This window comes from Pseudoliparis swirei, chromosome 11 (genome assembly GCF_029220125.1).
Source record: "Pseudoliparis swirei isolate HS2019 ecotype Mariana Trench chromosome 11, NWPU_hadal_v1, whole genome shotgun sequence".
NCBI lineage: Eukaryota > Metazoa > Chordata > Actinopteri > Perciformes > Liparidae > Pseudoliparis > Pseudoliparis swirei.
In genome coordinates, this window is record NC_079398.1 from 14,910,717 (window position 1) to 14,925,282 (window position 14,566).

The 14,566-nt window shown below is 42.1% G+C and overlaps 2 protein-coding genes across 3 annotated transcripts; both read right to left on the reverse strand.

Annotated features, from left to right (window-relative positions):
* Positions 1–4,712: 4,712 nt before the first annotated feature.
* LOC130201653 (glutathione-specific gamma-glutamylcyclotransferase 1-like) lies at positions 4,713–6,346 on the reverse strand. The gene is made up of 3 exons (XM_056426735.1): positions 5,988–6,346; positions 5,835–5,870; positions 4,713–5,393 (listed from the first exon to the last, which is right to left on the reverse strand). The coding sequence occupies exons 1-3, from the start codon at positions 6,156–6,158 to the stop codon at positions 4,974–4,976; spliced, it is 627 nt and encodes a 208-aa protein (XP_056282710.1). The 5' UTR covers positions 6,159–6,346; the 3' UTR covers positions 4,713–4,973.
* A 1,171-nt stretch (positions 6,347–7,517) lies between these two features.
* LOC130201921 (delta-like protein 4) lies at positions 7,518–13,752 on the reverse strand. Of its 2 annotated transcripts, XR_008833271.1 has the most exons (12): positions 13,338–13,752; positions 12,979–13,230; positions 12,611–12,668; positions 11,877–12,140; positions 11,052–11,112; positions 10,503–10,633; positions 10,241–10,410; positions 9,762–9,981; positions 8,932–9,673; positions 8,651–8,759; positions 8,374–8,545; positions 7,518–8,192 (listed from the first exon to the last, which is right to left on the reverse strand). XR_008833271.1 is itself a non-coding variant. In XM_056427127.1 (11 exons), exons 1-11 carry the CDS (start codon positions 13,389–13,391, stop codon positions 8,540–8,542), a joined length of 2,067 nt encoding a protein of 688 aa, XP_056283102.1. In that variant the 5' UTR covers positions 13,392–13,752; the 3' UTR covers positions 7,518–8,539. The 2 variants fall into 2 exon arrangements, 1 of the variants encoding a protein (XP_056283102.1); XM_056427127.1 differs by having other exon boundaries at positions 7,518–8,545.
* Positions 13,753–14,566: the final 814 nt, after the last annotated feature.

Here is a 14,566-nt window from a genome sequence, read left to right on the forward strand (position 1 = left end):
CTGCTCTATCCCCGAGGAATGGCACTTTTGCTGCTCATCATTTAATTTCCTTAATCTCTTTTATACTCAAACCTACCACAGCTGCCTGCGCCTTGCCTGTGAGGCCCTGAGGGGAAATGGCTCAGAGATTATCTGTGAGTTCACTTTAAAAAAAATGTTAACTTAAAATGGATTTGAATTATTAATAACCAGATACTATGTAGCTTATTAACACTTCGCAGTTGCATTTGATCTGGATGTTATTTTGGGTTGTTGAAATGTTTTTTGCCATATTGAACATTGTTCCTAGTCTTTTATTAGAAGGCTAAGATTCTACACCATGTTTGCCATCTTAGTTGTGTTAGCATGTTAGCATATGACAATAAGCACTAAACTATCAATCACATCGTCGTCCAGACCTTTTACTTTTTTATCATCATGCTTAGTGTTTTTTTAAACTTTGGGTTTTGTACTCTCTAACCAACAAGATGTGATGTTTGAATTTCAGGCTTGCTGTTCGTCCTTGTTTCCAGTCTTTGAGCTCAGCTCTGCTAGCTGGCTGTAGCTTCATATTTACAGTACACTCATGTGTCTGGTATCATCTAACTCTTCGCAATTAGGCAATTCATTTCTGTCAAAGTATTTCTTTAAATTAAAACTTTCTGGAATGCTCTCGTGGCCAAAATAATGCCATCTTCCCAAGCCAGTGTGTAACATTCATCAGCGATATACTCCATTTTGTGCCAGGGCCGCATAGTTGAAGATTTAACACTTTCTTTAGGTCAGTTTTACTGTGTGAGGCATACGACCTTATTAAACCTTTTATTAGAAGCAGAGTTTTTAGCTGGGTGCACATGTGCTTCCTTGTCTGCTTTTCAGGAATGCCAGAACACACCTGAGTCCCACTCAGTTAGGCCTACTATGCAAACTTATTTTGCTTCTGCAGAGAGCTCAGCATGAGCATCGACAGTGTGTCATTCAGTATACGCCTGCTTCACTTTGGCAGCATGCATGGAGCAACCAGCATAGTTATTTCACGTTGTGAAGCCAAATAAACCTTGTGTTCACTGTTCAGGGCACAAACAATTGGTGAAGCAGGTGGGGTTTTCCAGTGCCAAGGAAACAACCATTCACAACTATGGATGTTGCCTGTTTTCTCCCCACTCCATTCACATGTTGAAGTCCTATTTGTTCATTCTTCATTTCCTCAATCAGTCAGTTTATATTGTTGTCTTTTAATTGTAAGCCAAAATAAGAGAGTAAAAAAACAAAACGGTGAAAACACAATCCCTTAGTTGTCTTGTGCTCACACCCAGTGCAATGAGGAACAGGTGCTTGTTTTGGTAAAAACAACACAACATCTTTTCATTGGAGCCTGTGACAGAAGGATTTGCCAACTAATTTGCTAGACTAACTTGTTAAATGACGCTACCTTTGTCTCTTGATGGAAACATATTTTCCCTCAAAGGGCCACACCAGAAGTGTTTATAGACACAGGCAGCTGCCAAATATAGACAGTGAAAGCAAAGGAACAACTAGAGTGTCAAGAAATCTTAAGGGAATATTACGGTGTGGTTTAGGTATTTATTTCATTAACTTTAGTCAATTCTTTTAAGATTAATTTAAATTTGTAAATGTCATATGCCTCATGCCCTAGAGTCATTCCTAAAGACGAGGTTGGACACAAACAGATTTAAGCAGTCAGAACACACAAAGGGAAACTCCTCATCGCCAACCTATGTTGACTAAACGTGCTTGTCCACGATTAAAGTCTGTGTGGCAACACTGAGACACAAGACATGAGAAATAGGGTCCAGGTTGAAACAATACCAAAGGGACCCTTTAAAGTAAAATATATAATGTATGGAGGAACATTAGTTTATGTTTCTATTTTGTTGAGTGATAGAGGTTTCAGAGAAAGCGTGTAAATCCTTAGCTATTGTTTGTGCCTGTTTAATGGACGGTCTTCCTCTTGTGATGAAGTGGCCTCTATGACTGCAGCACTCATGTCCACTGGCAGGAACCAAGCGAGGGGTGAGGGGACCCTCAGCAGAGCTGGCCTCCCAATATAAGAGGGCTAGGGCTCTAGAGCGGATGGACTTCATTAGTGGCCCAATCACTTTCTCTTTAACACACTTCCAGGGTGACCTTCAGCCCTGCTCTCACCAAGCCGAGGTCAGGGGTCAGGGGTCAGGCTAGATACACATTAGCATGCCGGTGGGAGCTACGAAAAGCATCAGTAGAAAAAAGATTTTTGGGGATGTGTGACCACTATTCGGGGTCCTAATAGGCTAAACGCGTATCCTCAGGACGTGACCTCCGCCTCCACTTTGCGGTTATTGTGTGTGTTCCTTCTAATCCGTGTGCGTTTTGTTCAGAGGATAATGGATGACATCTTTTCCTGGAGAGCAAGTGACCTCAGGAAGGGTAATGGTATTGATGAGGGGTTCAAATTGCATTTGTAGCACAGGGCATCCATGTATATGTATTGTACACTGCTATTTGATGTCAATAGAGTGTAATGCAGTTGTATGTCGTTTCATAGGATATTCAACGCTAATGCATAAATAATAGTAGAGTGGAAATGTTTTGCTCTTTGTGAAAGAGCATCCTCTGACTCCAGGGTTTCAAATTCCCTCTGCACGTCTCCAAAGAGCCCTAACAGTGTGCTAAGGGCCTTTATTGAACTTATCGTTATTGTTATAACTCCAAAGGAGAAGTGTCCGACTGAGCTTTAGATCAAAATGCTCGAATGCAACATTATTGAACTTTCATTGCAAATAGAAAGAGAAGTGTTGGTGTCAGACTTCATAACCACATTTAAAACAACCCGTATACAGTGGCAATGTTCTGCATACAGTTGGAACTGCTGATGATGACTCATTGGAGTTTTGACTGTGACTATAATTGCAGTGACTTGTACCACATTGTTTTGTACCAATATGTGTGGGTGGAGAGGATTGCCTTTGGTATTGCAATATAGGGATGGGATGAAAAAGTCAATCATGCTTTATAGCAAATCTATATATACCTTATCTGTTTATGTATCTACTTGGTGAATACCTTTACTGGCGACTCAGAAAAAGAAGCAACAAATGAATGAGAGAAAAAATACAATGTAGAGTTTGGACCGGCAGACAAAGTGTACACCAGATGCCCTGAGTCAGATATCTTTGTTGGTAGTTTGTGGTCCATGTTTGCACATGTCCCACATCATACCGTGGCATGTTATCAGAAACCACAGACAAACATGTGTGTTGACTCATCGCTGTCAGTCTCGATCGAATTAGTGCTATTGAAAACCAAAAAGACGGTGTCAGACGGCACTAAGAACATGCTCTGGGCAGTAAACAGATATTCAGTGGTGGATTAGCAACAGCAGGAGCCATAAGCAGCTCTTTCATATATCAGTTGTATCGTTGTTTCGTAAAAATGGACAACCACTGAACACAACTTTAGTCATGTAATGACAAGATAGTGACATGTATATCCCAGGACTCTATCTCTTTCATCAGGACATGTTCTGTACACGAGAGCTCTTGTTGATCTGCATGTCACTGTGCTCTCTCTCTCTCTCTCTCTCTCTCTCTCTCTCTCTCTCTCTGTTTCTCTCTCTAACAGATCAAACCTTTGACATACTTCTGGGATGATTTCTAGGAAAGTAGAACAGGGAGCCGCAGAGAAACATACAGTCTGTGCTGCTTAAAAGTGGTTGGAACAATTTATTTTTCAAGTCTGGCATGTGCAAATGTTATTGTAACGTGATCAAAGTCCAGACAGAGAAAGAAACCCGATCTGCAGCCGCCCTCCTCCCAGCTCAGCTCCTATAGCTCTGCCTATAAGAGCATATGGGCAGTCTTCCATGGTCTGTGGTTTCTTCTCTAAGGCTAACTGTTGGCACACTTTTTACACAGACCTTCGACAACACCAGCACCACTAGATATTACTCAGGGCAAGTGGTGCATCATTCATGCTTGATTTATAGGATCACCATTAGATCAAATATAAATATTCCAGATGTTGTACATTTGCTGAGAACTTTGGGATGAAATGCTCGGCTGCACAACAAGAGTTTTAAAAGGTGGACCCATCACTGTGCCTGGCTGTTGTTAAGAGGTTAAGGCAATCCTGGTATCATTCATGCATTCTGTCATATTCATGCAATGTGGTTATGTAACTCTGTAATGCTGTTCATTTTGGTCACATGACATCTATGTCTTCTGTCCATCCGGGGAGACGGATCCTCCTCTGTTGCTCTCCTGAAGGTTTCTTCCCTTTTTTCCCATGAAAAAGTTTTTTTCTATTTCCTGGTAGTTGTTCCTGATCCGATGTGAGGTCCTGGGACAGGGATGTCGTTTGTGTACAGATTGTAAAGCCCTCTGAGGCAAATTTGTAATTTGTGATTCAATTCAATTCAATTCAATTTTTTGGGCAATATAAAATAATCTGAATTGAATTGAATTGAATGAAAGAAAAACGTTTGTATGGCATAGCACTGTACAGAATACCCGTGATGTGTCTAGAAAATATCCAGAGTAAACATGTTTCAGAGTAAATGTAATATATATATCGAAATGCTATATGGTCGGTGCAGTCTCTGAGGAACAGTCATCATTTCCTCTGAGAGCCTACAGCTGTACATTCCTCAGTCGCACAAAGAGGAAAAGCATTTAACTGTAAACACGAATACATATGAGATTTGAGCCACGGAAAAACAAACGCCATTCGCTTCATGCAGATTTCAGTGTTTTTATTAGAATATATGAATGTACACAGTACAAATGTGCTGTCTTCAACCATTGAAAAACATGAAGTCAGAAAGTAAAGGTCATAACTCTGTGAGGCTTTGTCACAACCTAAAAGCTGAAAGCTAAGCCACAGAAAATGTCACCACTGTTTCATTTTCCTTGACAGCAAATCATAAAAATAAAAAAATCCCTTTCAACCAGTAATTCAAAGATGAACAATTGTTTGATGAAGTAAGATGTAGTCGTTTATGTAGCGCCCGGCAGAATGGACTTTTGGTCGGGGGGTTCGATCCCTCCGCAGTCATGGAAAATGTTCAGAACTGTCGCCTCAAGAGAAAAGAGATGCTCGTCCTCTACCTCCGGACAGTAGAGCCTCATGAACTCTGCCAGGCGGACCACGTATTCAATATTGTGGCCCGTGTTCCCTCTGCAGGTGGCAATCTGGGCGGCAATCTCCTTGACTGAGGCCGGGCCGAGGAAGCTGGGGTTGTCAGAAGTAGCAATGTAGACGAGGGCCAACAGAGCACCCTGACCCTTCTCCTTAGGGATGAACTCCACCGTCTCTGTGATGTACCCCCCCAACACCACCTCCCTCATGTTCAGCTTCTGAAGGGACTCTTCAATCTGGGAGTCCGTCACCTCGTAGGCCACTCCCCATGTGCAAGACTGTAGGGAAAGCAGGTGGAGCAGGAATGTTAATGGGAGGAAAAATACAGTTTGTAATGCTTTTTGCTTGATATAAATGTTTTGTGAAACAACTTTATTGAATAAATCCCTGCAGTAGTAATAGTAGATTGCATGTTGTATCACGCTGATATGAATGAACTGAAAAGTTATGGGTTTAATCATATGTTCACAGCAGCACTGGATAGCTAATAGCTATATTTAACAATATAAATATCATACATTGTGGATTCTTAGCTGCTATACACTTGTATATTTGAAAACTGTCTCTTCAATCTCATTGGGCCTTGGGCTAAAATAATATTTAACACTTTCGAAATAGTTTTTTTACAGACTGGAAATGGCAGGAATATATAAATATATGGAATATAAACTGCATGCTGTACATACAATATTAAAAAAGACTAGATGACGGACACTCACCTCCTCATCCTCTACTAGTGTGGCCACTCTAGCTGGCTGTGGAGAGCAAGGACACGGTCAGTGAAAAAAGAATACATGATTAACAGAAAAATGAATAAATATACGACTAAAATCATCGAAACATATGCACACTAATGTGGCAACACATCCCACCTTTTCCTCGTCCCCTCGATAAAATGTATCTCCATGCCAGAAGCGCCTCTTGTATCCTTTGATGAAGCCAATTTTGCTCATCTTGAATGCAAAATCAGGTTTCCAGACTAAGGAGCCATATCCAAATATCCACAGGTTGCTCTTTCCCTTCATACTGTCCAGAGGTTTCATTGAAAAACGAGACAGCTGTCAGCGCTTGTAGCTGCTCTCCTGTTTCCTCTCGTGTTTCTATCGTCCTATACATTCCAAGAAATCTGACAGTCGCTATTACACAGATTTCCTAAATCCTAATCTTAGTGCAGTTGTGTAGAAAGCGTAGAGTCTGTAATTTTGTTTATCAGAAACACCGTGTAGACACGCTTGAGTTTCTCTTGCTGATGTACAAACACGTGTATTTGTTGTTCGGTGCGCGTCAGAGGAAGACGGTTTCGACCAATTAAATCAGTGGAGGGGCGGGCGTAGCGAACGGATAAACCAATCGGACATGGTTTTAGTTTTAGCCTCACACCAGCGCTTACCAGTGAATGTGGGAAACCCCTTATGGCCTTCAGATGTGACTGGCTTGCTGCACGAACTGTACAAAAACAAAGACAAAACAGTTTCTGCTTTGAACTGAGGGATTAACATCCGGTCACAAAGTGTCTAGAATTCTTTCTTTTTATTTCACACGTGACATGACAGAAATGTTTTGTTCATTACAAAACTTTGTAAAGTGTCAAGTAGAAATAGTCCAGTAGTGTAACCACATTGCCTATAAATAGCTGGGACTGGTAGATACGCTCATTATGTGTCTGTTCTGCTCAGGCTTGTCTACACTGTGCCCACACAGGCTGGACACTTATGGATGAGGGCTTGAGATCATTGTCCTCTGCCTGTCACTTGCTGTGCATGAGTTAAGTTGTAAAATAAACTCTTTTCTTGTAGCTTCACACAAAGTCTACTGCCTCCAAGTGGCTGTAACAGACATTGCTCCACTCTTGAGACTTGAAACCAATGTTTTAACAACAGGAGTTCAGGCGAATAAAATGCAAGTTCAAAGTGACAGTGGCATCGGCTGGGTTGTTGTGGTCGTCGGCCTCATGGGGGCTTGGCAGCGACTTGAGGGGCCTCTGTTTGCTGTGTTCAGTGGTGAAAGGCTATATGCAGATTTCCTCACTGACACCTGGGCAAGCATATGTGGAGTTGTATTGAGTTCCACACATCTCTCTCCTTCCCCTTTCCCTCTCAGCTCGCACCCTTAAGAGATATTTCACTAACAATAGATCATATCTAGTCTGCTTTGTTTCTCAGCGATGTTCAAAAAGACAAAAGCAGTTCGGAGGAGCAGTTACTGTAGAAAGACCACAACAACTCTTTATTCACAGAGGTTTCTTTTTAAATAGGTATCTGTTTTCTTGGGTAGCCTTTTTCCTTCCTGGCACGATGACGTCACATCACACAGACGGAGATGATTTCAACATTTAAATTAGGATCTCTATTGGACCACATGTAAACTCGACCACCGAAGACCAATAAAACCAGTGTACCAGATGTGTGTTCATTGTTTCTTTTTATAACAAAAAAATAATACAAATAAAACACCAACTACACTTTAAAAATAAATTCACCTTTTTTCTAGGCATCAACTTAAAAACAGATGTACAATCCATACTTCTAATCTCAACATATAAATATACAGTATGTACAAAATAATCTTATAAAACACAGAAGGAGAAAGATCAGTGCTTCATATGCTTAAATTACTAATGAAATACTAATCTTACACAATAACATGAATAGTTTAGTAATTTCCTTTGAAGGCGTCCTTGGTACGATAGTCACTTCATGTATTTCTTTGCATAACGAGGCCAAACAAGGCCAAATCATGAGTTTCCCTGCATGGCGCTATAGGATATTGCATCTTTTGATCTCATATATTCATATTGCTGTGCAAAGGACTCAAGATAAGGCGGGGCACAACGTTTTAAACACATATATAAGGCTTTGTGATCGAAGCTGCATACATTCTTCATACAAAAAATGGATTTACACATTTGATAACCCTATATCCTTCAAAAATGAACCGTTTTCAGTAGTTTTTGTCCCTTTCTGATTAAGCTCTCTGCTTTTGGTTTGCATAGAGCATTGCAGGCCACAAAAAAATAGAAAAGGATTGCTCCTTCCACAGGCGTGATGGCAGCAGGTTGATTTGTTGATTGCTGATTACTGCAATAAGGTGGAGAGAAGATCATCAAGATAGTCCTCTAATCAACACGCAGGCATAAACCTCTTGGCATGTTGCCCGCGGATGAACGTGGACATGAGCTGACGAGGGTCAAAAACATCGAAGGCGCATCCACAAGTAAGATTTGCTGATTATTAGTCTTTACAGTCTTTACATTCTCACCGAGACTTTAGCTTCAGTTCTTTTTGATTTCGAGGAGCACGCCGGCTCCATCCAGTTATCAAGTTTTCAAAGCAGCAACTTGCATTTAAATAGATCCCAGTCTCTCCACACTTGTAAACAGTCCACAAGAAATCCAACGTTGACAGTGAATAATAATATCCATTAATTATACCTGAAAAATAATGAGATTGAAAAAGCTTAACATGTGGTCTGGTACAGAATATCATGCTCTAACGAGAAAAAAATAGGTAATTAGATTCATTATGAAAAAACTTACCTCGGTTGCGATGATGCATTCGTTTTTCTCCTCGGCTATTACAAAGACAGACTGGTACATCGAGTCACTAGAAGAACATATTGTTGATATTCTACACTCTGGCCTTTCTCTGTGGAGGGAGGATACACCATGTTAGTTACTGAGCACAAAAACAAAATGTCTCACATGATCAACAGTGAACTCATCCTCTAATCATCAGATTCAAATCTTTCTGGTAAAAAACAACAACACACCGCACAGTAACAGAAACATGACCATAATAGGAGAATTGAACCCCTTACCTATACATTCGACTCAAATGCTTTTTTTCTTCTATTGTCTTTTCACAGTTTTCATCTTTGTCCAAAAGGGACAGTTCATCCTTGTACCCGGTGGAGGTTTTATAGTCCAGGTGGTAGTGGTTGATGTATTTGTGATTAGGCTTTTCCCTGGGACAGTCCACCTCCAAATCCACCTTTTTATTGGTGTTCTTGAGCTCTAGAGGAGAGATGAGGTTCTCTTTCTGAAAGTCAACCTTGGAGAGGTTGTTCATGGTCTCTGAGTCCGACTCCTTGCTTCTCTGCTTCTTGACGTGGCGTATTAATACCACGGCCATGCAGAGAAGCACCAGAACAGCCACCAGGCCGACACCCAAACAGATGGCTGCCAAGCTCAACTTGTCCCCGGACTCCCAGCCTATGTTGGGGCTGGGGGTGTTGGGTAAAGGCACGGCGCTGGACTGGCACTGGGGGCCGCTGTAATGGGCAGGGCAGATGCAGGAAGGCTGGCCTTTGGCTGCAGCGGTGCAGGTCCCACCGTTCAGGCAGGGCTGGGAGACACAGCGGTCTGTTGGCTTTTCGCAGTGGCGGCCTGTGTACCCTGGGGGGCAGGTGCAGGTGTAGTCGTTGATGCGGTCAATGCAGGTGGAGCCGTTTGCACAAGGGCTCCTGGCACACTCGTTGATGTTGATCTCACAGCGCAGACCTGTGAAGCCTGAGCGGCAGCTGCACAGTCGGAGGTTACCGTGGCTCACACAATGTCCACCTGTGCAAAACAAAAGGACATTATAGGAGCCTCCCCCATTTTCAGAAAGATAATAAGTGTTTTTCATGTAGAGAGAATGATGCATTACCATTGGTGCATTGCAGTGAGGTACATTTGTCCACTTTCCTCTCACAGTTGAGTCCAGTGTAGCCTGCTAGACACTCGCATACATAAGTGTTTCCATTATCCCACTCTCTGCATTTGCCATCATGGAAGCAGGGTGTATCTGCGCAGGTCAGCGTCCTGGGTTCACAGTGTGTCCCTTCAAACCCCTGAGGACACACACACCTATAGCCGTTCTTAGAGTCCTGCAGAGGAAAAAAATATCAAGTTTATCAAAAAGCTCCCTGTCAGATGTTTTCTTTATCACATCCTGTTCACGACTGCCCCGACGAACCCCATTATCCTTAGTTTGAATTCTATTTACAGTGCACACTCTGTGAACTGGGTCATCTACTGACTTGACAATCGATAGCATCCTCCTGGACTAGCAGATAGAGTGAGACAAAAACAAAAACAGGAAAGCCTGTGTTGTGGGAAAGGAGGGAGAGAGACTTCCGGACTCACCAGGCATTGGCCTCCATTGCGACAGGGCTGGCTGTCACACTCCCTGACCTCCAAGTCACAGTTAACCCCGTTGAAGCCAGGCATGCAGGTGCAGGTGTAACTGCCCTGGCCTGTGTTCATACACGTGGCCCCGTTGGCACAGGGCTTGTGGTGGGTGCAGTAGTTCAGATCTGCAAGACCAAATGGGTCAGAATGTTACTCGTGGAACCAAAACAGAAGCTGCGTTCTTTTATTTACAGAGTACAAAGAGGTAGTTACACACCTTGATCACAAAAGATGCCTCCCCAGCCCTCCTTGCAGGTGCACTGCCACGGCTCTATACAGGTACCATGTTTACAGGATGGATGGAGTTTACACACATCACAAAAGAGTCCCTGCCAGCCTTCTCTGCATCTGTACACACATAAAACAGGACAACGTGACCGTTGGCTCACACACACATTCACACTCCGGTTCTGGCCCGGTAGGACTACTCACTTTCTCTTGAGCAGAGTGACAATACCTAATGAAAGAAATACATTATTTTGACACTGTAATCTTTTCATCCTCTATGTGATAATCCAAGAGATAATCCTAGAGATGATTTGAAATACAAATACTAAAAAAATACATCATCAAATTCAAATACAGTGTTACACTTTAGTTAATGAGGCACACACGAGTATGTAATGGTTGATCTGCTTTTGATGAAGCTATTATTCCTGCAGTCGTTGTACCTGTTTATTATTGTGTTTTAACAGTTTATGGATCCCTGATGCCATTGAACAGCAATACACATTTAATTATGAATATCCATAAATGAATCACTCACTTGCACTCTCCAGGTAGTGTGCAGTTTCCATTCCTCTCGTTGCACCCTTCGAGACAGATTGCTGTAAATAAAACAGGGAAGTTTAAGTTTAATAATTGAGCAATTATAACAAGCTTCCAACAATACTTTTAACGGTGTTTTCTTCGCACCATGAAACCTGTTACCTGAACATTTCATGGGAAAGTATTCACCGCGCTGCTCTGTGCTGTGCGTGTGGCACTGAGGCTGCGCACGGTCGTTTTGGTTAAACGGCTGTTTAGTGCGGAGCAGATGCTTGTTCTCAAAAAAGCGGGACAGCTGTCTCATTGTTATCGGTGGGCAGCTCGAGTCCCGTTTGCAGCTGCTGCCCTATACCGCGTTAACAATAGAGCCCGCAATTTAGTGGCGCGTGGCGGGCGATAATACCGCGATTAACCCCGGCGCGCGCTGCTGGGCGACCACCGCCCTGGATTAAAGCGCACGCGCCCACAGAGAAAGTGTGTCGTCAAATTTCACCCCGACAGCAACTCTTGACCAAAACAACACACACCTGTGATGACGTAACAGGCCATTTAAACATTGACGCTCTGGGCGTTATTTAGGACAATTCCAAAATGTCCAATAGGCATTTTTATCACTTTGCATCTTATTTGGCTGAACGTTTGAGGACAATTTAAAGGAATAATAAAAGCACAGCTTCCCCACCATTGTTTCTTATATTACACAATGTTTTTCTTTACATCGCGCTCTGTAGACGTGTATCTTATCGTGACTGTATGCATTGTGACCTTTAATCGCACACAAAAGGAAAGTAAGTGTCCACATGGTGTCTTTACTCTTGCTTACGTTCTTGGCAGTATGCTCCCTTCCATCCCGGTAGACAGGCTATTTGCCCGTCAGGCTTGCAGGTGTAGTGGCCAAAATGGTCGTCTCTCGGAGCGCATATTTTGGAACAAGTGTCCCCGTAGTAATGTTCATTGCAGATGAACCGGTATGAGTACCTTAGCTCCGTCTGCGTCCCCCTCGGCAGATGCTGGGACCACTCATGCCCTATTCCCAACTGTCTTTGGATGGCAAAAGAACTAATCAAGAATTCAGGGTTGGTGGTATCTGTGAGAAAGAGAAGATCAGACACATAAGGGTAAAGCAGAAACAGTTTAACAATTATTCATTTAGTGATTTATGTCACAATACACAATCTGTACACTAACATGAGCTCTTCCTTATAACGAGTCCCTCGTTATGAAGGACCTCACAAAAAAAGGTGTAAAATCCAGGAAAAGGCTGTCCTGGGATTTTTGGCAAGGCTTCATATTCTCACTCAAGACTGTACACTTTCCCATGCATGCCAAAAATAAAACAAAGGAAGTGCAATTGTTGTTGAAGATTTGATTGTGTAGAATTGTCGTGTGACTCATAAGGCATCCTAGCAAACACGCAACCATGACGTGGAAAATGCCAGATGCATTTGCCAGAACGTTAAGTGAGGGTTATTAATGAAATGTGGAATAGTGAAGTCATTGAGGCTACACAAGGCGTGTCTCCCTCTAGTGGTGGGCAGGCAGTGCACATCTCCTCACCTCCAGGTATGTCCGCTGCAGGAGAATAGCGGGCTTCAATAACTAACGAGAAAGCACCCTGGGGGGGGACACAGGAGGAAATAAATGAATTTGATTTACAAATACACACAAATCTGTCTTTTACTTTGTTTCTCTGAAATACTGATTTTAGGGTTTAACCATGATGACAGTTTTATTTCACTGTAATTCGCCAAAAAGATCCAACATTTAAAATATTTTATATATATGTATAAATGTCACAGTTGTTGTCAGTGGAATTTTTTTTTCTCTTCAATTAATTACCAAAAACTATTTTTAATTTCGTGCAAACATTGCGGTTGGTTTCAACACCGGAGTGTTGAGGACCCGCGGCGGACAGGTGCTCTTACCGGCCAGGTGAAGTTGAGCGGCAGACGCAGCCTGGCGTCCTGCTGGATGCTGAAGGAGTCGGTGCCCAGAACAGGTGTGGTGACTTTACCAAATAAACAGTCTCCGGGAGTCACCACTGTCTGGAAGTTCTTCAAACAAACCCTGAAATAAGTCCTGCAGCCCGTCATGCTGCAACTAAGTCCATTCGCCAGCAAACCTTTAGTATTCTGAAAGTGATGGAGATCTAACTCGAACACGCCTGATCCCAGAACCTAAAAGGATACAACAAGTGAGCACAACAGAATACTGCAACTTTCGTTTCTAAAATATTTATAATTTCCAATTTACAGAGATACAAAAAAACAGAAAAACAAGGTACCTGAGTAAATAAAAATACAACTATTGCGAGGACAAAGGTGAACCAAACGGCCATTCTTTAGAGTTTGATGTGCGTATCCTTAACAAGTCAGTTTGTCCTCCCAAAAAAATCCGCTCCTATTCCAAATGGTGACGGAGAAAACGGAGTGAAGACAAATGAAGTGATCAGAATGAATATAATCCTCTTTCCAAAAGCCTGTAGGACAAGATCCAGCTGCACAAGCCGTATCCAGAAGAAGAAGTCGGGGGGAAAGGTTATCCAGTGCTGGAGGTTAGACAAATATCAGTAACGTCAATATCCACAAGTGAGTCTGTCTGCGGTCTTTATGATGCCCATCCATCGTTCCGGTCAGAGGGGGTTTGAGTTTGCTGAGCTGATGCGAGACTTGTGTTGCCGACAGTGATGCGAGCATGTGGCGGAGCATCCGCGCTCAGTGACTCCCAGTGAGGGGGGTGTCATGTCCCTCCCCGTTTATATACCACAGTGTGGTGCCATTACTGGCACTGTCAGTCAATAAACACCGCCCCTCTCCTTTCCACCTTCTTTTTTTTCACTGACATCGTTTATTGTAATTTTGCAGGAGATTCTCTTCACCTCACATGGTTCAGAAAAACAGCTTCAAGTATAATAAATACAAGGTATAATATTGAGTCAATATAACAGCAAACCTGAGGTAAATACGTGTTTTTCCTGTCGGGATCAGACTGATTATGTGTGCGTATTTACGCGCCCGGACGCTCCGAATGCCTTTGAGCTTGTGACCACCTTCTCTTGTTTCTTGTGTTTATTTAATCGAGAGAAGACGGAGCGGGAGATAACTCCCCACACTCAAAAAAACGATTCAAGCCCTTCTTAGAGGTGACACATTTAAATATTGTTTGATACATTTAAATAAATCAATTACAAAACGAAGATATTTATATTGAATGGGTGTAACACAAAATGTATGAATACTTTCATTTATTAGATTTATTTAGGTTACACTCACAAAAACGATTCAAGCCCTTCTTCGAGGTGTCACATTTAAATATTGTTTGATACATTTAAATAAATCAATTACAAAAATAGATGTTTATATTTAATGGGTGTAACACAAAATGTTTGAATACTTTCATTTATTAGATTTATTTAGGCTACACTCACAAAAACGATTCAAGCCTTTCTTAGAGGTGACACATTTAAATATTGTTTGATACATTTAAATAAATCAATTACAAAAATAGAATACT